Source organism: Pantherophis guttatus, chromosome 11 (genome assembly GCF_059756535.1).
Source record: "Pantherophis guttatus breed Tessera chromosome 11, ASM5975653v1, whole genome shotgun sequence".
NCBI classification, from domain to species: Eukaryota; Metazoa; Chordata; class Lepidosauria; order Squamata; family Colubridae; genus Pantherophis; species Pantherophis guttatus.
Window position 1 is genome coordinate 27,103,650 of NC_142073.1, and position 24,318 is coordinate 27,127,967.

The 24,318-nt window shown below is 43.9% G+C and overlaps 1 protein-coding gene and 1 long non-coding RNA gene across 9 annotated transcripts in view; one reads left to right on the forward strand and one right to left on the reverse strand.

Annotated features, from left to right (window-relative positions):
* The window catches only part of CNOT1 (CCR4-NOT transcription complex subunit 1), a 164,662-nt gene that overhangs the window by 117,819 nt on the left and 22,525 nt on the right, over positions 1–24,318 (reverse strand). For all 8 annotated transcript variants that reach the window (XM_034425696.3, XM_060681493.2, XM_034425699.3 and 5 more), the window contains exons 2-6: positions 19,454–19,725; positions 16,479–16,586; positions 4,335–4,433; positions 1,971–2,039; positions 1,195–1,249 (exon numbers count right to left, since the gene is read on the reverse strand). In XM_034425696.3, coding sequence (XP_034281587.1) covers positions 1,195–1,249; positions 1,971–2,039; positions 4,335–4,433; positions 16,479–16,586; positions 19,454–19,555 — 433 coding nt within the window. In that variant the 5' untranslated portion in view covers positions 19,556–19,725. The remainder of the gene's footprint in view (positions 1–1,194; positions 1,250–1,970; positions 2,040–4,334; positions 4,434–16,478; positions 16,587–19,453; positions 19,726–24,318) is intronic.
* LOC132708993 (uncharacterized) overlaps positions 1–24,318 on the forward strand; it is a 43,811-nt gene that overhangs the window by 2,115 nt on the left and 17,378 nt on the right. The window lies entirely within an intron of this gene.

Below are 24,318 nucleotides of genomic sequence, written 5' to 3' on the forward strand. Positions count from 1 at the left end.
ACAGTGCTTTAGTCTGCTGCACCATCAAGGCTCATTCCATCCTTCCCTTAGTCCAGGGGTGGGCAATTGTGGCTCTTTTACAACCTGTGGACTTCAACTCCCAGAATTCCTGAGACAGGTATCTCAGGAATTCTGGGAGTTGAAGTCCACAGGTTGTAAAAGAGCCACAATTGCCCACCCCTGCCTTAGTCTGTACTGAGCTTGGGGAATGGATTACAGGCAGGAAAATCCCTTTTCCCATTTTCCTGCCTTTTGTGAAAATGGCTCCACTCCGAGCCTATAGCGTATCCCAGGATCCTGGGATACGCTGAAGGCTTGGAATGCCTCTGCTTCAGTGCAGAATGACTTTTGCCCATCTCTTTCTGGGCCCGGTGCTTCTGCCTGTTGGGCCACTTCCTGAAGCCGGCAGCTCTGCAGCCAGCCGCTTTGCTTTTTCCTCATGGGAGGCTTGTGTGGTGGCACAGCAGCAGATGGAGGCAGATGCATGGGGGAGGTAGAGGCGATCCCAATGCATCGGCCCCTCTGTCCCACTGTCTCTTGGCTTGCCTGCAACAAACACCAGCATGGGGCATCTGGATTGTCTGCCTAACCCATGCTGGTGCTGCCATGCAAGCCTCCCGCAAGCCTCCCAAAAATAGGGAAAAAGGAAAGCTGTGGAGCTGCCAGCTTCGGGGAAGCAGCCCAACAAGCAGAAATGCTGCACTCAGAAAGAAATGAGAAGGGCAAAAGCAGTATTTGCGCTGCCCCAAGTGGCCAGCAGGCTGCATCTGCAACTGGACAGTTGTCCCCCGCACCCGTGCTGCCACTTGTGCTGGCTATGCCCATTCCTTCGGGCTTATTTTTGGGGTAGGGGTAATATTAGACCCACCCCCCAAAAAATTAGGATTGGGCTTATTATTAGGGTGGGTTGTGTTTTCGGAGAAACACTGTATCAGTACAGATTTCTAAAATTCCACATTTCACTTCCTACAGATACAAGGATAAAATGGCATTGACAAATATCCTGTGGTTGTATATACATAACATGTTAGGGTTAGATTTAATTATTTTTGTGGTTTAGTATGTTCTCTATATTATGTGAATATAAAAATGGTGAACTACAATAATGGCTAAGTACTGGAATGTTGTGAAAACAAAACCATTATGTTAAAAAATTCAGGAAGAAGCTTCCTACCCAGTTATTATTTATCTTACCAAAAACTTGTAGATCAGGATTGAAAGAGTTCAACAAAGCAAGACCAAAAATAACCTATTAATAAAGAGAAGTTAAAAGTTATTTTATTATAATTCAGTACCATCAAACCTGGGTATGCTTACTCTTAAGAATGATAGCACTACTAAAATTCCTGAAATAATTTAACACAGAAGAGAAACATGGGCAATTCTGTATCAAATCAGAATGCATAGAGTAATGGGTTTAATGTTGCAAAGAGAGATTCCAATTAAGTTTTGGAAAAATCCTGAATCGTAAGAACAATCTGATAGTGGAACCAGAAAGGGGATGAACTCCCATTACTGCATGTCTTCTGCTTGGGACACTTTGATTTGAATTCCTGCATTGAGCAAGAGCCTGGATCGGGAGACTTTACCGCTTCCGTCCCACTAATGACAAACTGGGGTTGGCAACCAGACAGATCAAAGGGAAACCCCAAGACTGAATACTGATGCTCTATGCCCCACTTTTGCAGCCCTCCCCAATATGTCCAATAGATCCCACCATCCATCCAGCGGATCAAGATTATGCTGGTGATGCTCCTGGCATTCTGAAGTACAATAATAACAAATATTACAGCCAGTCAGGAAGTAGAGGGTAAAAGTGAAGGATCTGCTGGTGATTGTCTCCTACTTATTTCTCAAAGCTAAGAGAAGCATACTAGCTGGGGCATTTCTATGATTCCATCAAGATGCTGCCCCACACATACACACAACCCCAAGATGCTGAGCGCATAAGAATAGAACAGTAAGCCCACCTCTTGAACTTTGCTTAATTTGATCACTTTGCTCAGCTGGGTGAATAGATGGGGTGATGGCTTAAGACTCTGAAAGAAAAAAGAATGGTGTGCACAATTTTAATAGAAGGAAAGAGACAAAAATTATGAAAGGAAAAAAGCAGCCCAATATCGAACCTCTAAACAACACTGAAGACAAAAACAGGATTCTCAGTATAATTCAGATTCAAGAAGCCACATTTTTTCCATAAGTTCCAGCATTTCCCCAAGTCAACATAATCTTCTTGGTTTTACCACTATAAGCATCTAGATTTGAAAAACTCGTTATGTGGTATCAACAATCTCCTTTTATCAAACAGCACACCTGCATTTCAAAAAGCGGATGCTCATTTCTACTGGGCAATATTTGATCAATGCTTCAGAGGTAGTTCCAAACTACCACCACACTGCAACACAAAATTTCTGCTGCTAAGCAAGGCGGTTGTGAAGTGAATATGCGAATCTGACTTCCTCCACTGGCTTTGCTTGTTGGAAGCCATATTATGATCCCATGTCTTTGAGATAGTGTCATAATGCATGCCAGTTGCCAAGTACCTGAATTTTGATCATGTGACCTTGCAAATGCTGCAACAGTTGTAAGTGTGAAAACCAATCCTAAGTCACTTTTTTCACTGCCATTGCAACTTCGAACGGTCACTAAACAAGTGAGGAGTACAGTATCTATATTTTAAAAATTGAAGTTCATTATCAGTTTTTGGAAGGAACAGAACTACTGGAACTACAGGATTTCTTTTCTTGTGATGCACCTTAACTCTGCATGCCGAGTATGCTTATAACGTAGCTCTGACAATCACAATAGGAGTTTGAAATTTTATCAAAACTCCTACTCAATATTTATTAAATTTTACATTTTACATTGTTTTACTATACAACTTTTGTAAATGCCTAATATTTTTGATCTTATTAAGATGATAAAGCCCAGCCACTGAGATCACAGAATGTCAACCACCATTGTAAACCACCCACCTAGATGAGAGAATGAATGACTAAATAAATAAATAAATAAATAAATGATCTCAGTACTTCTGCGACTGAAAACTATGAGTTTATGACTTTTAAATTTTGTGCGTGTGCACGCATGTTTTCAGGTCAATATTGACTCCTGGCCCTGCAGCTTTACCAGAAAAATTTTTGGGAAGTGATTTGCCATTGCCAGCTTCTTAGGACTGAAGCAGAATGACTGGTCCAAGGTCATCCAGTTGGTTTTGTCCCAAGGGGGACTAGAACTCACCATCTCTGTTTCTAAACTAGTGCTTTAACCACTGTAACAAAACTGGCAATAACCCATGGAAAATCAAGACTGAATCAGAAAACACCACTCAGCATTTTGCTGACTTATTTCCCTCTTCACAGAGAAGAAACACAATTATACTCATGATTTAATCGTGGGATACTGCAGATTTTCAGATTGCTCCCCCGCCCAGTTATTCAAGATTTATAGAAGGACGCTGAGCAAACCCTACTGAGAAATAAAGCTCACATTTATCAAGAATATCTCAGTTATAAATTATTCTCCTTCGTATTTCATCCAATCAAGTCTCTGTAACCTCATTGTTGATTAACATTTCTAACTAACAGATTTTATTAAAAGCCTTGGGTTTCCATGAGCTTAGATACACAGAACAACTGGACTGAGCTAAGATTTAGATTGGATGAGGTGGAGGGAATGGAAGGGAAAAGCAAGCCGGTTATGCAGATACAGATTATGTGTGAGATGGATAAGAAATAATTTATCAATCAACAGCTGTAATATGCTAAAAAACACTGTGTCTGTTACAATTTTCTGGGGTTGGCTGAATTTTTTTCCTCCCTTCTTCTCACCAACTCCAATATAAATCCCATATCAATCTAACTACTTTTTACATCTGATGAAGAGTTGCAGCACACAAAAATCTTATGTCTTCTGACTAACACATAAAATGTGCTAGTCAGAAAAGTTACTACTACTTTCCTCTTGACTTTTGGCTACTATAGCTAAATACTTTGGCTACTACTACTATACTTGGCTAATTAACTAAAATCATTTTTAGCTTACAGTCTACCTATTAAGTTGATATTGCACAGACAGACCACTGTGGCATACCACTCTTAAGATGGGAGCATCTCCTATAATCTGTTTTAAAGTTGCTTCTCCTAGCTACATTTTTATGTTTGTTTAATTTTTATACTTCAATTCATTGCTGCTAGAGTCTGATATGCACAAATTAAGGTTTCAATATCTCACAATCTTCAAACATTCTTGAAGGGCTAAAAATCATGTTTGCAATCATAAAATATGCAACACTGGTTGAACAGTGCAACAAATTATGACTTGTTTATACAAACCTTTTGATAATGCAATGGATTTTCAATAGCATAGGACAGAGTTGAAATGAAGTTTGGCTTTGTAATCAATGATGCACACTCCTGGATCAGAAACTGAGTCTGGAAAGAAAAGAGATGGTTATATAAAAGGTGTTTTCTCTGCACCTGACAATGTAATTATAAAACATAATTTATATGGCTACTACTTTTAACCATTGAATGTATAAGAAATACTTTTTATATTTATTTATTTGTTAAACTGATTTACTGCCAACTTGCTGTAAGCTTGCCTAGAGTAGGGCTATTCTAGGCAGGTTACAACAATAAAAACAGAAATGTAAAGAAATGTAAAGATGACAGTAGCAAAGAAACAGAATGATACAATAAACAATGAAAAAGAAAACACTGAGAATACAGTGATATGAGAATGAAAGATGGGGGAGTGAGGGGGAAGGTGAGATTTGTTATCAAACTAGTAGCCAACTCCAGTGTGGTCCTCCTCCCTAGGGTCCCCAGGCCAATTGGCAGAGCCAGGTCTTCAGGCTCTTATGGAAGGAATATTGTGGAAGAGTCTAGATAGCTAACAGTTTGCTTGGTTATCTTTCTCAAAGATGAGAACATAGATATAATTCATATGTTATTACATGTATACTGTAATATATTTTCATGATATGTACTTAAAGAGAATGGTACCCAAGGTATATGAATAAGTATTTTATACAAAAACAAAACTGGTAAAAAGTTGCCTTACTGTTAGATTAAACTGTTAAGATTAAGAACTGTTAGATTAAAATATGCCCTTAGAACAAGAGGATCCCTAGGGGGTCCCACAAAATCCTCTCAGGGGTCCACAAAATCAAAATTATTTGCCAGGTGTTGAAGATATTTGCAAAAATTTAAAACAATGTCACTTATTATTTTTGTTAAGAAGTTGCAATGTCTAAAACGCTCCTCTGTTTTTAGTTTTCAGGAGTCTTTATAATTTTCTATTTGCTAAAGCAGAGAATAAAGGAATGAGGACATAGGCCTTTTTGGTAGGAATTCCACTTTGAAACCTCTCAGGAAGGGTCACTTGATTCTCCTCCAAATGGCTGGGTATGTGGATACATACAGGTAGTCCTGGGATGGGAACTTCTGTCAAAAGTGAAGGGACCTAACTAAGACTGGAACTTCCCTTGTAAAGCCAAGTGGTTGTTAAGCAAAACACAACAGGATTGATACACAGCTTAGCAATGGCTGACCTGGCCAAGGTACAGTGGGGCAAAAAAGTATTTAGTCAGCCACCAATTGTGTAAGTTCTCCCACTTAAAAAGATGAGAGAGGCCTGTAATTGTGATCATAGGTAGACCTCAACTATGGGAGACAAAATGAGAAAACAAATCCAGACAATCACATTGTCTGATTTGGAAAGAATTTATTTGCAAATTATGATGGAAAATAAGTACTTGGTCACCTACAAACAAGCAAGATTTCTGGCTCTCACAGACCTGTAACAACTTCTTTAAGAGGCTCCTCTGTCCTCCACTCATTACCTGTATTAATGGCACCTGTTTGAACTTGTTATCAGTATAAAAGACATCTGTCCACAACCTCAAACAGTCACACTCCAAACTCCACTATGGTGAAGACCAAAGAGCTGTCGAAGGACACCAGAAACAAAATTGTAGACCTGCACCAGGCTGGGAAGACTGAATCTGCAATAGGCAAGCAGCTTGGTGTGAAGAAATCAACTGTGGGAGCAATAATTAGAAAATGGAAGACGTACAAGACCACTGATAATCTCCCTCGATCTGGGGCTCCACGCAAGATCTCACCCTGTGGGGTCAAAATGATCACAAGAACGGTGAACAAAAATCCCAGAACCACACGGGGGGGACCTAGTGAATGACCTGCAGAGAGCTGGGACCAACGTAACAAAGGCTACCATCAGTAACACACTACGCCGCCAGGGACTCAGATCCTGTAGTGCCAGACGTGTCCCCCTGCTTAAGCCAGTACATGTCCGGGCCCGTCTGAAGTTTGCTAGAGCATTTGGATGATCCAGAAGAGGATTGGGAGAATGTCATATGGTCAGATGAAACCAAAATAGAACTGTTTGGTAGAAACACAACTCGTCGTGTTTGGAGGAGAGAGAATGCTGAGTTGCATCCAAAGAACACCATACCTACTGTGAAGCATGGGGGTGGCAACATCATGCTTTGGGGCTGTTTCTCTGCAAAGGGACCAGGACACTGATCCGTGTACAGGACAGAATGAATGGGGCCATGTATGGTGAGATTTTGAGTGCAAACCTCCTTCCATCAGCAAGGGCATTGAAGATGAAACATGGCTGGGTCTTTCAGCATGACAATGATCCCAAACATACCGCCCGGGTGGCTTCGTAAGAAGCATTTCAAGATCCTGGAGTGGCCTAGCCAATCTCCAGATCTCAACCCCATAGAAAACCTTTGGAGGGAATTGAAAGTCCGTGTTGTCCAGCGACAGCCCCAAAACATCACTGCTCTAGAGGAGATCTGCATGGAGGAATGGGCCAACATACCAGCAACAGTGTGTGCCAACCTTGTGAAGACTTACAGAAAACGTTTGACCTCTGTCATTGACAACAAAGGATATATAACAAAGTATTGAGATGAACTTTTGATATTGACCAAATACTTATTTTCCATCATAATTTGCAAATAAATTCCTTCCAAATCAGACAATGTGATTTTCTGGATTTGTTTTCTCATTTTGTCTCTCATAGTTGAGGTCTACCTATGATGACAATTACAGGCCTCTCTCATATTTTTAAGTGGGAGAACTTGCACAATTGGTGGCTGACTAAATACTTTTTTGCCCCACTGTAGTTGCTGGTCTTCACAAGCCTTTGGTGGCAGAGTATAATGTAGCCAAAACTGCATTCTGTGTGTGCGTGCAGTTGAAGTGCATGCTACAATTATAAATGTGGGTGGGCTGCCAAACTCCTGAATGTGACTATGGAGGCAGATGTAATTTCCAGGACCAGTCCTAATTCCCATTTGTTTAGCATTGTTGTAATTTTCATTTTCAAAAGTTACTGAATAAATAATCATTAAGCAAGAACTACCTGAATTATTGAGCTTGCTTACTGCCAATCCTCAGTAACTCTGGGAAACTCACAGCAATCAACAAAGTTATAGTACAATCAATACAATAAATAGCAACCCATAATCTTGATGAAGGGAGGGATTTCCCTGCCCCTTGCCAAAGGCCTGGGTGAAAAGCTTCATGGAGTCAGGTGGGTGGGTGAGTATTCAAATATCCGGGGGGGGGGGGGAAGAAACAACCTCCTTCCAGAGGGGAGGTGCTATTACAGTCCTGAGAGGAGACATTGTTTAATTGAAGGAACCAAGAGCGCACTAATCCCACTGGATGAAGTTGGCCAGACCGATGTGATCGGAGAGAGGCGATCCTTCATGTAGCCAGGCCCTATGCTATGTAGGGCTTTACAGCAGCGGTTCTCAACCTGGGGGTCGTGACCCCTTTGGGGTCGAACGGCCATTTCACAGGGGTCGCCAAAGCCCTCTCTCGCCCCCCCCCCACGCCTTCACTCACCCTCACCCTCTGCCTCTGTTGGATCGCCGGTCGCCGTTTGCTTACCCCGCCCACTCCCAATCTATTGCTGCCTCCTGACTCCCAGTTGATGGCTAAAGGGAAACAGACGTTGACTTACCTGAACGTCCATTTTCAGGGTGCTGCGGATACACTCCATAGCTAGCCGGGGACCAATCCTTTTTTCTGACAGCAACTGAGAGAACTTTTAAATCAATTTCCTACCTCATTCTGTGCTCTAGCCACACCCCCTTTACCCTTGATTCCTCAGTCTTGAACGAAAGTGCGGCACAGAACTCTGGGTACAACTCAATTTTATTAACGACACAAACCAACCAAACATAACCAACTCAGAGCAGACAGCCAACTCAAGCGGGAGGGAATGGAGTGTATCCGCAGCACCCTGAAAATGGACGTTCAGGTAAGTCAACGTCCGTTTTCCAGTGTGCTGCATCTACACTCCATAGCTGGGACATACCCAAGCCTAAACCCAGGGACGGGAAGCTGACTGCTCTCAACAGGAGACTCTGCAACCACACTTTGCAACACTCGTCGACCAAACGACGCCTCCGCCAAAGCATAAGCATCAATTCTATAATGTCTGATGAATGGCGACAACAAAGTCCAAGTGGCAGCTCTACAAATGTCCAATACAGACGCCTCCGTCGCCCAAGCCGCTGAAGCGGCCGCACTCCTGGTCGAATGTGGCAAAATCCTCGATGGAACTGGATGCGCAGGCCTTAATCCACCGACCAACCGTCAACGAAGAAACCTTCCGGCCCATCGAGGCCGGATGGAATGAAACCAATAGAGCCTCCGTCTTCTGAAACGATGCAGTTCTTCGAATATAACGACGCAGGGCCCTCTGAACGTCAAGAGTGTGCCAAAGAACTTCATGATGGTGCCTGGGATCAGGACAGAAGTCCGGCAAAATTATTTCTTGTGAATGGTGAAACCATGAATTAACTTTAGGGGTAAACGCAGGGTCGAGACGAAGCACCACCTTATTAGTATGAAAGATGCATAAGTCTTTCCTGACCAACAAAGCTGCAAGTTTGGAGATTCATCGTGCTGAAGTGATCGCCAGCAAAAACGCCACTTTGAAAGATAGAAATTTAAGTGACACAGATCCCAGGGGTTCAAATGGCAGGACTGTCAAGGCACGCAATACTAGAGGTAGATCCCAGGATGGGTACCATGAACCGTGGGTGGACATAAATTGGAGGCCCCATGGAGAAAACCTCGAACCCATGGGTGATGGGACAAGGATTGATATGGAGGACAGGAGATGACTGTGGAAAGAGCAGCCACCTGCTGAGGCGAGATGGCCGGAGCTAAGCCTTTGTCCAGCCCCAACTGCAGAAAGTCCAACACATCCTGAATGACCGCAGAAGTCGAATCCACATGCTGTGCAGCCACCCAACGACAAAACGCCTTCCACGACGCCTCGTAGATCTGGGTAGTAGATGGTCGCCGGGACGCCTGAATCGTGCCAATCACCTTGTCAGACAGCCGATCTTTCCTCAGGATGACCCTCTCAAATGCCAAACGGCCAACTGGAGCCATTGAGGCTCTGGATGAGAGATGGCCCCTTGGCACAATGCAATCCGATGAGGCGGAATCACCCACGGGCTGCTGACAGATAACTCCACGAGTCGGCGAACCACGGTCGTCGTGGCCAATTGGGAGCCACCAGCACTAACTCCGCCAGTTCTGCCACCATCTTTCGGATCACCCGCTGAATTAGGGAGACTGGTGGAAAGGCATACATCAGACCTGCCGGCCAACGACATCTCACAGCATCCACCCCCTCCGCCGAGGGACTCGGGTAACGGGACATGAACTGAGGGAGCTGGGCGTTGGCGGGACTGGCGAACAGGTCGATCACTGGATTTCCGAACCTGAGCATCAGTTCCCGAAACAGACCCGGATGCAACTGCCATTCGGCTGGATCGATCATCTCCCTGCTGAGCCAGTCTGCCTGCACGTTCGCTGACCCTGATATATGGTCCACTCGGATCGACAAAAGATGGCGCTCTGCCCAACTGAATAGTCTCTCCGACTCGAGCATCAAAGCTCGAGACTTTGTGCCCCCTTCCCTGTTCACATGGGCTTTCGCAGATGTGTTGTCCGTGAGGACTAAGATGTGGCACCCCTGCACCCCTGATTTGAAGTGAAGAAGCACCAGCCGAATTGCCCGAAGTTCGAGGAGATTGATGCTGTGGCCCCTTTCCAACGAAGACCACCGGCCCTGAGTTATGAGGTGTGCAAGGTGGGCACCCCAACCATGCAGGCTGGCGTCGGTGGTGATCACGATCCGGTCCAACTCCAGAAAGTGGCAGCCCCGAAGGATGGCCGGCGACCTCCACCAACGCAGTGACAGACGGACTTGAGGTCTGAGGTGGCACAAACACCTTTCTCGACGTGTTGGCGGAACCTCTCCTCTGGAAGGGGAGAAGTAACCATTGCAATGGACGGGAGTGCCTGCTTGCCCAAGGAACAATGTGGAAACACGACACCAGTTTCCCGAGCAGCTGAGATAAAGTCAATAAGGGCACCGACCTTAGGGTCAGGACTTGGTTGAGTAAGGCTGTGATATTCTGGACCCTCTCTGGAGACAGAAACACCTGACCCTTTGACGAGTCTATCAAGGACCCGAGGTGTAGGATGGACGTGGACGGGACTAGATGGCTTTTGTCCACGTTTATTGTGAACCCGTGTGCTCGGAAAGCAGAGAGCACCAGCTCCAAGTCCCGTGCCGCTCGATTCCGGGTAGACGAGAGAACCAAAATGTTCTCCAGGTAACACAAAATTCGCACCGGAATCGAGTGGAGTGTTGCGGCCACCACAGCCACCAGCTTGGTGAAAGTTCTGGGTACAGAAAAAAGCCCGAAGGGCATGGCATAATACTGGTAATGCTTGCCTGCAAATTCGAACCGCAGATACTGTCGATGGGCCGGATGAACGGGGACGTGGAGGTAAGCCTCGCGTAGATCCATGGACTGCATGAGATCCCCTTGGCACACTGAGGCTAGGATCGATCGTAGAGAGTGCATTTTGAAGCGGCGATAACGAACCACTAAATTCAGCTGCTTCAAGTTGAGAATGCCCCTGACTCCCCCGGAACTCTTGGGCACTAGGAACAGGATCAAGTAAAACTCGGACCCTCGTTGGTTGAACGGAACCTGTTCTATTGCGTTGATGTCCAGGAGATGCGATATTTCCACCAACATGAGACGACGTTGGTCTGACGAAGGTGGAATGGGAAACTCGATCAGAAGCCCATCGGAGACCGTGCGACGTACCCACTCGTCCGAGATCGACAGGGTCCACTGTTGGTGGAAGGCCCGGAGGTGACCCCCCACCGAACCTTCCCGCTGCAAGTCATTTGCCCCGTCGAAATGGCTTGGAGCCGGTCCCACGGTAGGGTCGTTTCGAGGGAACCTGTGGTCTGCCCATCCTGAAACCGCAGTCTGTCCGAGGAGCAGTCCAAAGGTTGGAAGGATTGCCGATAAGTGGAGGGCCCCCCAGTCCCGGAGTAGGGCCGAAAGGGCTGACGTTGGGAGTAAGGTGTATAACGCCTGTCCTGTTTACAAAAGGTCGATGGTAAGATCTTTCGCTTATCTTTGTCCTCCACGAGGAGCGGTTCTAATGCTGCTCCAAATAAATTAGAATCCTTGTAAGGGGCCGAAGCCAGTTTCAATTTCGTCTTGACATCTGCCTTCCAGGGGCGAAGCCAGAAGAGTCGCCGTGATGTAATAGATGAAGCTAGGGCATGAGACGTAAACTTTACAGAATTTAACGAAGCGTCAGCTGAATACTCGGTGGCAGCTATAATTTTGTTGACATCTTGGTCCAAGCGGTTTTCCTGAGGAGGAAGCCATTCCTGAAGCTGACGTAACAAAATTAACGAAGCACGATTGAAGAAGGAGGTCGCTGTAGCAGTTCTGACAGCTCATGCTTCCGCCTGATGTGACTTACGAAAGGCCAACTCAGTGCGTCTGTCCTCAGACCATCCAACGGGTCAGAGGTTATCACCGAATGAGTGGTGAGACTCGCCACAGGCGCATCCACCGATGGTAATTCCACCAGCACCTCTAACTCAGGAGCAGAGCAATACAATTTCTTGTCTTGATTGTTAGGCGTGGGTTGGCCCCATGGGGCCTGCAGCACGTCTGTGAACAACTGGGGGCACGGAATAAAGTCCTTTTCCTGCTTAGCTTGCTTGAAGAGGGCATCGTGCGGACCCGCCTCGGGTTGGGAGGCAGGAAGCTGAGCCCCCACTGATCCCAAATTAGTTGTCAAACGTGCCTTGTGGAGGAGGGATTTAAACAGGGACGGATGAAACAAGCCCGTAAATGCTGGAGTGTCAGGTAACAAGCCCTCATCCTCCGAAAATTCAAGATCATCAGGACAACCTTCCTCATGATCGGACTCCTCCAACGAATCAGTCACATCTGAGAGGCAAACAGGACCTATGTGCCTGTGACACGTACGCTGTCTCTTGCCGTGCCGCCAGTGCAGACCCTTGGGTGGCGTGATGGACACCTGCCGCCATGATGGCTGCCAAAGCCGTGGACAGCAGAGCCTGGAAGTCGACCTGCGAGCTCGCTGGGCCCGATTCAGGCGGACGCAGGCCCGCAGCAGTGGGGGTGAATGTGGCTGACAGGACCTGTCTAGAGGGCGGTCGAAAGAAATCCACCCCAGCAGCTGAAACATCCGGCATGGATTGTGACACCCTCCTAGACCAGGCCAATGGGGCAAGAGAAGCATATCCGGAAGGTGAATGCTCACGAGCCGGTGATGTAGGCTGAGTCTGACCTTGTTCCTGGGTGACCACTAAGGCCGCCGCCTGCCTGGCTTTCTCGTATTGCTTCTCAAAGGCCTTGTGGAGACGGAGGGCATCCTTGTCGCCTGCCGCGGGGTTTTTTTGATGGTGTGACTCATGACTGGCAGATGCCGAGCGCTTGTCCTTCTTCTTCTTCTTCTTATGGGACCTGGAGGACCTAGCAGGGCTGGCTTCCTGCTCAAGGTCCGAGGACAGCAACTGGTCAGCCATTGCAATTAATTATTTGTTTTTTTTATTTTATTTTATTTAGGCAACAACTCAGGGAGAAACAATCCCAGGTGATACTGCACCAGTGTGGAGAAAGCCTGCAGGCTACCCCAGGGTGCGAGCCTGTCTGTCACTATGTGGAGCGCTGACCCAAAAATTGGCCAGAACAACTCCAAAACGTAGATGGAAGGCCAGTCCAATGCCAAATCGCCCCCCAACAGCACTCTCAATGATAGCCGCTGGCTAGATAAGGGCGTTGGCCTCAACGCTTAACCCCGGCAATGAGGAAGCGGCGCAAAATGGCGGCCGCACAGAAAGCGCCTCCCCAAGCAGTGCTGGCCGTGAGAAACTAGGTCACTGATCTCCAATATCTGGCATGGGCGGCAGGAGATAAAGAAATGGAGCCGCGCCGTCCCCTGAGGCCACTCACGCCTCGCACGGGAAGGGGATCCCCAGGCTGGGACTTTCCACGCCATGGCTCCGCCCGCAGATCCCTGACGGGACGGTAGCCAAAATGGCGGCCGCGCTAAGCGTGCTTCCCCAACAATGCCAGCCATGTGGAACTGGGTCTCCGACTTCCAATATGCGGCGCGGGCAGGCAGGAGATGAAAAAAAAAAATAAGGCTGCGTCGTTCCTTGAGGCCACTCATGCCTCGCACGGAAGGGACTCCCCCCCAGGCCGGGATTTACCATGCCGCGGCTCCGCCCGCAGATCCCTGATGGGACGGTAGCCGGTCCTCCGTAACGGCGGAGCTGAGCCTCCCACGTGGATTGAAGGTACTTGCCTAGCCGCCGCCTTACGAGATTAGAGGCTCCCAGTTAATAAATACGAGGTAGGGGTTACGACGGTGAACCGCCCAGCCCCTCCTCTGCTGGCCACAATGAAGCAGCCGAATCCGCCCCGCAGGGACAGATACTGGCAACAGCTGCGCGCGAAGCGCGAGGCTCAACCCGATCCAGCTCACCAGGCACGCAGTCAGCCAACAGCGAAAGGCAGGCACTTCAGGATACACGCAGAAAGGAAAAAAACTGCCTACTGACCGAAATAAGGAGAAAGAAATTATAATGCTATTCAAAAATAAAGTAAGGCCTAAACGCACTACTCTAGAGCACAGAGGAAAAAATATTCACCTCAGTCTGTCAGCAACTGAGAGAAAGACTGAGGAATCAAGGGTAAAGGGGGTGTGGCTAGAGCACAGAGTGAGGTAGGAAATTGATTTAAAAGTTCTTTCAGTTGCTGTCAGAAAAGAGGATTGGTCCCCAGCTAGCTATGGAGTGTAGACGCAGCACACTGGAAAACAAACGGTTTAAATTCTTGCCGCGGGGCTTCAAAGGGCCGCCCTATAGCTGATCAGTGTTAAAAGAAAACAAATGAGAAGACCGGTCCCTGCAAAAATAGAAAAAACAGCCCCTTTCAGCTTCAGCATAGGTTAATTACCATAAGTTGATTTGATCAGCCTCCATACTCTCAGCTGATTTGCTCTCAGCTGTTTTGCGGAGGGCTCTGTTGCTAGCTGCAAAGAGAGGAGCAGATTTCCCCCCCTAGCTATGCTGAAAAACGAAACTGAAAGTAAAGCAGGGTCTTCACTGCAACGTGACAAAATGAGGCAGAGAGAAATTTCTTTTTCTTTTTCCTCACTAAAAAAGGTAGGTGCAAAACTGCAAACAATGGGAAATTTAGGGCAAAAGAGGAGGTTCAATATTTTAAAACACAAAAAAGAAAAAAGCTCTATTTAACTAGGGAATTGTAATAATTGAGATACTATTAATTGTATATTGTGTTGAAAGCAGAAATGGTTAAGTTGTGGTTTGGAGGAATATATGGGGGAAATTATTTGGTTTATTATTATTGGTAAATATAATTGATTTGTAAGAAATTAGATTGCATGGAAATAATTGGAATATTCATGTTCATATTGATTGATATACAAAAAAGATAGTTATATAATTAATTGATTTATATTAAAATGTTGAATTTGTATTAAATAACTGTATTACATAATTACATAATTAACCAATGTGAGGATGGATATAAAAATAGATGACAATGGGAAGGGGTATAATATAGAAGGGAAAAATTGAATTTGATTAAGATTAGAGATGAGGATGAAGGGTAATATTGGTTTTTTAAAAAAATAGATGAGGAATAAATATGGCAAAAAGAAAATACAGAAATTGTAAACTTAATTGAAATGACTAAACATTGGTTAAATTTGTGAACCAGCCAAATACTCTGTTCAAAGAAAATACATTGTATGTTTGTATGTGTGTTTCTAATTATTGCTATTTATTCATATTTGTTCTCTTTTATTCTTTAAAGTTTAACAATTCATTCTTTATCTTAATATCTTTATATTTGTTTGGGTTTGGTTTTCTTCCCTTTCATCTTTTTTATTGTACAGCAATCTTTCTCCTCAAATCTACTACCTCTCTCTTTTCTTTCCTTCTTACTTTCTCTTCCCCCCCGTTCTTCTCTTCCTACTTCCTCTTACTTTCTCCTTCTCCTCCTCTCTTCCTCCCTCTCTTACCCTCACTCCTACTCTAATTTCCCTTCCCTTCCTTCATCCCTCTCTATTGCTGTATCCTTTTATGCATATGGACTACTCAGAGGGCTGAAAAAGTTATTTTTGACTGGTCCTCGCACTTTTGATGAGTCCTCGAATTTACGACTTTCTTCACATTTTACGTTTTTGCCCTATCTTGTCACCATGGTGAAGAGAAGCAGTTGTGAAATGAGTGACACGGTTGTTAAGAATGCTACAATAGGCATGATGACTAGTCATAAGTGCGAAGACCGGTCAAAAGTGTGAGGACCTGTCAGAAATCACTTTTTTCAGCCCTCTGGGTAGTCCTTTTGTGCACATGGACTACTCAGAGGGCTGAAAAAGTTATTTTTGACTGGTCCTCATACTTTTGACCAGTCCTCGAATTTACGACTGTCCTCACATTTTACATTTTTTGCCCTATCTTATCACCATGGTGAAGAGAAGCAGTTGTGAAATGAATGACATGGTTGTTAAGAATGCTGCACGGGCATAAATGTGAAGATGGTCATAAGTGTGAGGACCAGTCAAAAGTGCGAGGATCTGTCAGAAATGACTTTTTTCAGCCCTCTGAGTAGTCCCTATACACATAGCCATGGCCACCCAGTCACATGACCAGCTAGCCACGCCTACCCAGTCACATGACCTCCAAGCCACGCCCACAAAATAAGCCACGCCCACAGAACTAATAGTAAAAAAAAATTAGAACCCACCCCTGGTTGGGGGTCACCACAACATGAGGAACTGTATTAATGGGTCGCGGCATTAGGAAGGTTGAGAACCACTGCTTTACAGGTAAAGCACCCTGAACTGCACCCAGAAGCAAATAGCAACCAATGCAGCTTATAAAGCTGTTACATGGGTACACTAAGGCATGCTCGTATGTTCTGGTTGAAGTGTCTAAGTTGTATTCAAGGGCAACGTTATGTAGCGAATAGTATAGTAGTCAAACTTCAAGACAAACATAATAATAGAAAATTCTTCACTTCAATTTACCTGGTGGAAATCTTTCCCGCTACTTTTACCATCGCCACTGAAATCCACATGAGAAAAGAGACAGCGTAGCAAATGCCTGTCTGCTTCAGGTCCGTGCCGGTTCACAATCTAAGATGTAGAAAATAACCTCCAATTACCTTCAAGAGCCAAACTGAAATGTATAGACATGGCCTCCAGATAAAATAAAAGCCAAGATTGAAGCTTTAGTTAGGCAACTAGATATCTGCAGGATCATTTCCCCCACCAGAAAAGGGTTTCCCCAATACATCTTGTTTTCCAAGAAGGAGGGGGGCTAAGGCAATACAGGCTCCTGAAGTCCGCAACAGTCTCCCCTGGAAGTTAATTAGTGTCATCAAGAAGGATCCTTCTAGAAATTAAGTTCTGTCAGAGGGCATTTGGAATATATCTGATACATTCATATGCCACCTGTCCCACTGACATGACTTTGCCACTGAAACAGTTAAAAAACAGGAAGAAAAAAACCCCAAAAGACAATCCCATCGAAAACAAGAGATAACTTAAACCAACTTTGACCAACCCTAGGCTTGATGTCAAAGCCAGATTTCCAATGCCTTTCAAAAGGCAGCAGGAGTGGGCCAAGTCTAATTTATGGGGGAAGAATGTTCCAGAGGATCGGTTCTGGGGCAGACAAGCTCTCTTCCTGCCTCTTGCAGCTGGCACTCTTTGGGGACAGGATCAGAGCATACCTTGCCTGCCAGCTCTAACAGGATGGGTAGACATCACTAGAACGAAAGGATCCCAGATATAACACAGTCCCAAGACATGAAGGGCTTTAACCAGTCCACCTCCAAATTTCACCCCGAAGTACGCTAACACTCAATACAGCTCATGGAGCATGGTGTCCATGAACAAGTGACTGACACTCATAACTGCCTGTGCTACTGCAATGTTCCAACTGCTTTCCAACGGCAGCCTCACATGGAGTGCATTGCAATAATCCAAGTGGGAGATGACTAAAGTGTGGGTAACCATGAGCAGGGTTTCCCTATCCATATGAATGGATACACAGCACAAAGCTGTGTAAACTCCCTCTTGATCATGGCTGCCACCCTGTATTTCAAGCAAGAGCCCCAAGACTAGGAGAACCTCCATGCATGCCCAAGGAGAACTTAGTAGTAATTCTGAGTAGAATTTAAAACAAGGGGTGGAACATTCCTAAAACCAGGGAGTCCTAAAACCCTAAGCCATTCAATCTTACTAGGGTTGAGCCTGTTGTTCCCCATACAGGCCCCACAGCCTCCCGGACAGCAACAGGACCCTCATAGCATCACCTGGACAGCCTGGGACAGAGATGTCTATCTGGATATGATTAGCACAGTTTATATACCTTCCTTCGATCCCATGGATGATCTCATCTTCCTGTACCGTTTTTCCCTGAAAATAAGAGCCTGTCTTATATTTTTTTGAATCCCGAAATAAGCACTTGGCCTTATTTTCGGAGAGGTCTTATTATTTTGGGGCGCATGGAGCAAGATGGGGCTCCTCTTGCCATCTTACCCGATTTCCAGCTCTGCGTTTAAATATTTTCAGGGAGGGCTTATTTTTTTTGAGGGGGAGGCTTATTTTAACACATGTGCTCAAAAGCCTGATTGGGCTTATTAACAGGGGATATCTTATTTTTGGGGAAACAGGGTAGATGTTCAACACAAAATCCTATGGTACTCCAAATTACAGGCCACAAACTGGACCCCACTTCCTTATCATTACCAACTGGAACTGGCTCAAAAGGAAGGAGAACAGCACAACACTGTGTCACCAACCCCCACCCATCCACCCAAAGTCAGTCCAGAAGGATACCATGACTGATTGTATTGAAAGCTGCTGAGAGGTCAAGAGCAAGGTCAAGACTTCCCCTGCCCTGCTCTTGCCAGAGATCATTCAAGAATGCCATCATTGTCATCTCATATCTGGGCCTGAATCCTGACTGAAAGGGGTCCAGATAATCCACTTCTTCCATAGTTCTTTGAAGCTGCTGTGCAATCAACTTCTCCACCTTACCCCAAAAGTAAAGCTTGGAAACTCTATATAAATTGCCCAGTACTGTTGTGTCTGTGATGGCCGCTTAGGGGAGGAGCCTTCTTATCAGACAATGGAACCATCTCTCGAAGAGGATTTAACCACCACTATGATGCATCCACGTTATCTCCCAAGAGGCCTTAGCCAACTAGGGGAGACATGCATCTATTACAGAGCTGGTATAGCTAACAACCAGAACCGTATCTACTTCTTCAGGTCAAAAAGGATTAAAATCAGGAAAATGAGTCAATTTGCTTTCAAAATGTGTGCAGCCTAATATAAAAACGGAATTACCTGCCTCAATTCCTCTACTAGAATGGTTTTATATAGCCAGTTATGTTTTTAACCTGAAAAATAGAACATACTAACAAAAACGTGTAACTAAAAATTAACTGTATACTTACCATAAATGCTAAATATAAGAAAAGGTGCCTTTTAGAGTAGCAATATATTCCAGAGAACATTTTCTTCATCCTACAGTCTAATCCAGAAATGTCAAAAGTGTTTGTTGTAGCTATGCAATCAAACATGGAAAATATCAGAAAAGACTGGCCAAAAACACGGGGTGGATCAAAACCTCTACTCTTACTTTCAGAGAAAAAACTGTAACAAAGTACTTATTGGTACTGACTGAACTCTGACTCAGCACTTTTGACACTTCTGACAGCAAACAAAATTAAGCACAGGAATTTTAATAAGTGGTAAATTAACTTAGCCCAAGCCATCTAACACAATTTCGATACTAATCTGGAAACAGCAAACTGTCAGTTGATGTCACTAGATGAAACACAGCTTTCACCAAATGGATTACAATAAGACCCATGGTTGTTATATGAAGAAATTCAAGTAGTAGGAAAAGCAGTGGTATAAAATAAGCTGAGAATAAGCTTATCTTCTTTCCATCACAATTTCAAAGTAGTGCTACGCTCCCCACTTACATGTTGTATTTCCTGCTGGCTGGCTCGGTAGTTTTTCTTAGTTAAATTGTCCACCAGGTAGCTGATTTGAGACAAGGCCAGCGAGAGCGAGTCAAGATTCATTGCTGGTTGGGGCGGAAGCAGGCGGCCGAGCCCGGCGCAAAATCACCATTATTCCCCTTTAGTCACCTCAGAGACAGGTTAATTTTTTTCCACTTAGCCTATATCTCAAGTTATGTTGTATCTTTAGTTCTTCTTTCCCAATACTCCCACTATGTCCTGAAACATGGCACCTGGAAAATAAAGCAGACATTTTTACATTAGCATTAATAAATACGACCTTCCATTGTATTCTGAAAAATGGTAGGAGCTGCAAAGTTTAAGCTTAACACCCAAAGACATAGAGCAAAGCTGAGAGAAGGCACATTTGGACACCCAATCCATAACATCATTTCCAATGCACAGAAACTTCCTAAAATATGAGGGTAATTTTTTTTATATTTCATTGTTCATTCACTGAACATTCTATTAATCATGCAATAAAATGGTATACTGTCATGCTAAATACATGAATTCTGAGTCAACTATAGCAAATATGATTTCGGATACAGCCAATACACAGCCTGGAAACTAGTCTCCCGAAAGGTTTTTTCAGAGTGGAGAAGGGACCTCAAATATACTCAGCCATCTGGTCCAACCATTCTTCTCCTCCCATTTACTATATGACAAACATTAAAGGGCACTGGCTACTTTTTTCCACCATATGTTCACACTCCCTCCCTGCCTCAAAACTCCAATAAACAATTCTAATTCTGCAAGAGGAATTATGGTAAGTGCCTCTTTACTTTGCATATTGCAGACAAATTCCATGGATCATTAGTACACCCTAGAGCAGGGTGGATAAGGGTGAACAAGAGATAATATAAATAATAACAGAAACCTGATTTTAAAAAACAATGAATGTATCTCAAAGATACAATCATGAACTCAGTCCATTTTATTCTTCTAGAACAGTGGTTCTCAACCTGTAGGTCATGACCCTTTTCACAGGGGTCGCCTAAGTCCATCGGAAAACACATATTTTCAATGGTTTTAGGAATAATTTTATGGTTGGGGGTCACCACAACATGAGGAACTGTATTAAAGGGCCATGGCATTAGGAAGGTTGAGAACCACTGTTCTAGAGTCTGGTGTAGTGGTTAAAGGCAACAAGTCAGAAACTGGGAGACTGTGTTCTAGCTTAGGCACAAAGCCAGCTGGAGACTTTGGCTACCTTTGCTCAGTCCTAAAAATGATCTGGATAAGGAGGACTGCAGAGAAGAGGAACAGAAATGACAGAAGATGAATATCTAATAATTTGAGGCATGTATTTCTGGATTGTGATTTTCTATATTATGCCTTTATTGATTTCATTGATTCGCCAGGAAATATTGGCATGGTGGTGAGAATGACAGTGACATTGCGACATCTGGACATGACAATCATTGTTGTGAGTGGTGTCACAATGGCTGAGACCAACAAGAGAGGGCTGCACGTGGCATAGCAGGCACAGGGTCAAAGCTGGATTGCTGGTGAAGTGGCAAAGTCAAAATGGCAGCGGAGTGATGTAGGCAGCCACTGCAGCTGGGATCTGTGGCAATGACACCTATAGGAAGTAGTGAACTTGGGAGCAAGACTAGTTGCCGGGTTAGACGGCAGACCTTTGAATGCTGAGGAAGGGAGATTGAGTGAAAAAATGAGGGAAGCAGGACGACCAAGTGAAATGTAAGAGGAATGGGATCCTGAGGTTTAACACCAACTCACAAGGTATCCTAAATGAGCACAATCTTGTTGAAATTTGGGAGGCTGCATACAGTAGTGGCCAAATTTGTGGAAACCTTTTGGGAGAAGTGTATTTTTGAGGTTTGATGGCTAATAACCACCTTTTTTGGAGTAGTACCATAAAATTATATATCAATGGAAAGATAATTTAATCAAGAATGTAATGCAATAACTTTTATGAAGGATTTGCTATTAGAATAGCAGTTATAAAGAAGAAAAGTGAAACACGTAGAGATATACAAAAATTATCACCATAGGGGGAAAAAAAGATATACAAAAATTATTATCATGTCAGTTAATACTTAGTTGGGTAACCTTTAGCATGAATTATGGCCTTACGTCTTCCCATGGAGTGAACCAAGTCTTTTAGGTCTGCAACTGTTATAATGTGAAACCAAGATTGATTGAATGATTGCTTCTATTAACTGGGTTTTATTGCTGGGTCGTTTCTGACGAACAAGTTTCTTTTGTTCCATAGATTTAAGGTCTGGGCTATTCCCAGGCCATTCCAGCAGTGGAATATGATTATCTTGAAACCACTTTTTGCACATAGCAGCAACATGACATGGAGCTGAATCCTGTTGAAATATAAATGCTTCATTGTCTTGGAAAAGATCATGTGCGGAAGGCTTCAGTTTGGGCTCAAGGATTTCATTAATGTATTTTTGGTCATTTATATTCTGCCCACACCTTTTGATGTTATACAACCCAGATCATAACACTGACGGGGTGTTTCACAGTACAGGTAATGCAATCAGGATGCAAATCTTCTCCGATTCCTTTCCTTATGTATTTTATGCCATCATAAAATGTGATCATGGTCTCATCACGCCAAATAACACTGTCCCATTGTTCTTCTGTCCAGGTAACATGGATTTTAAGTCTTTTAGTCTTTTCAATCTTTGTTTGAGAGATAAAAGTGGCTTTTTTCATGGAATTCTAGATTTTAGGCCAAATTCCTGCAGTCTGCGCTGAACAGCCCTTGCACAACTTCACATTGCATTGCACCATTTCATCTTGCATATCCCCAGATGATTTTCTTCTGTCACATAGGCACAGTCTCTTAATTCGTCTCTCATCACTTGCTGTTGTGCACCTTTTCTTGCCTTTACCAGTGTGGTTTTGTAGTGACTGAGTCTCCTTATACCTTTTCAAAAACTTAAAAATGCCACCTTTGGTTAAGTTTCCATCAATTTTTCTTCTAATTTTTTTTATAACTATAGCCCTGTTCACTTAATAATATACTGCTCAAAAAAATAAAGGGAACACAAGCAGAAGACATCCGAGATCTGAATGAATGAAATAGCCTTATTAAATACTTTGTTCTTTACATATAGTAGTTTATACACTGCTCAAACAACTAAAGGGAACACAAAACTATTGTATGTAACGAACAAAGTATTTAATAAGGCTATTTCATTCATTCAGATCTCGGATGTCTTCTGCTTGTGTTCCCTTTATTTTTTTGAGCACTGTACTATTTTACATTGCTTTCTGGGCAATCAGTCAACTCTTTGCACCATTACTTTAATGAGCCTGAGTGGCGCAGCAGACTAATGCTACTGTTAAAGGTAGTATTTAGCTTCCAGCTGCCTGCAATTACTGCGAGTTCAATTCTCATCAGGCTCAAGGTTGATTCAGCCTTCCATCCTTTCTAAGGTAGGTGAAATGAGGACCCGGTTTGTGGGGGCAATAAGCTGACTTTGTATAAAATATACAAAAGTATGAAAGCTATTGCTTAATGCATTGTGAGCCGCCCTGAGTCTCCAGAGAAGGGCGGCATATAAATAAATAAATAAAAATTATTACGTTTCACAAGCTCACTAAAATGAAAGAACACAAAAAACCCCAACCAACTTGATCATAGTCACATAACACACTGACAACTGTCCTCCTCTGTTTCAATATATGACATCAATAACTGAATCCTACTGTGATCTGATTGGCTCATTGCCAAAACAAGATGACACGTGGTTGGCTCTCTAAACACTCATGTTCATTGGCTACAATCAGATGAAGGAACACTACTGGATACCATCCTAAGCAAGTTGTGCTTTCTTGTCTGGTTATTTGGCTATAGCTTTTCACAGAATACAGATAATTGAACAAACGTTGATGCATTACATTCTTGATTAAATTATCCTTCCATTGATATATAATTTGTGGTACTACTCTAAAATGGTATTATCAAACCTTAAAAATATATTTTTCCCAAAAGGTTTCCACAATTTTGGCCACTACTGTAGTTGGTGGAGAAAGATTCCCTGTGAGGTCAGCACCTCATAGAGAAAAGTTTGTCTCCATTATTTCCAATCAAGTCTTCTACTACAGAAGAACTTACATTTTGGCAGTATTGAAAGCAAGGGATGGGGGGAGGAAGACTGACCAATAGGTGGGCAAAAAAGGGACAGCCCTCTGGACTAGTTCTCTCACCCCTATGATTTGTTTAAGGGTGACTCATCATGTGGGAGATTGAGATTGGGGATGTAATGCAAGAATGTGAACAGAGCAGAGGTTAACCAAAGTAGGCGTATTTATTTTATTTCTGAAATTTATACACCACCCATCTCATTATCTGTAAATGCCCAGTCACTCAGATAAAGTAAAAAGATATTGATTAAAAAAACCCAATTAAAATTTGGATTGCCAGATTACTAACCTCTTGACTGTACCATGTTTAAGAAGTGTCACTGCACTATAAAAGTAACACCCATGTGGCAAAAAATATGGAGTTTGGAAGATAAAGGATACTATCCCAGCAATATTAGGCTTCTGGAGATACAATGCAGGCTGTCAGATACACTGTTCCAGGGGAAGGGCAATCTCCAGCTTGGTGGCAATCTCCTTTTCAAGGGAAATTGAACTATAGAGACAAGCTAGAAATCCTGATGGCATCAGTATATTAGTACAATACTCCTCTCTGGTCTTCTGCACCTAACTGACTGACCTACCTGGTAGAGACACCTACCCCCACTTTTGGGGATTGGGGACTTCAACCATCATACTGGTTAGTTGGCCCAAGAGGTTCATGGCCTGCAAGAGCTTGTCCCAAGTGATCAAGTGAT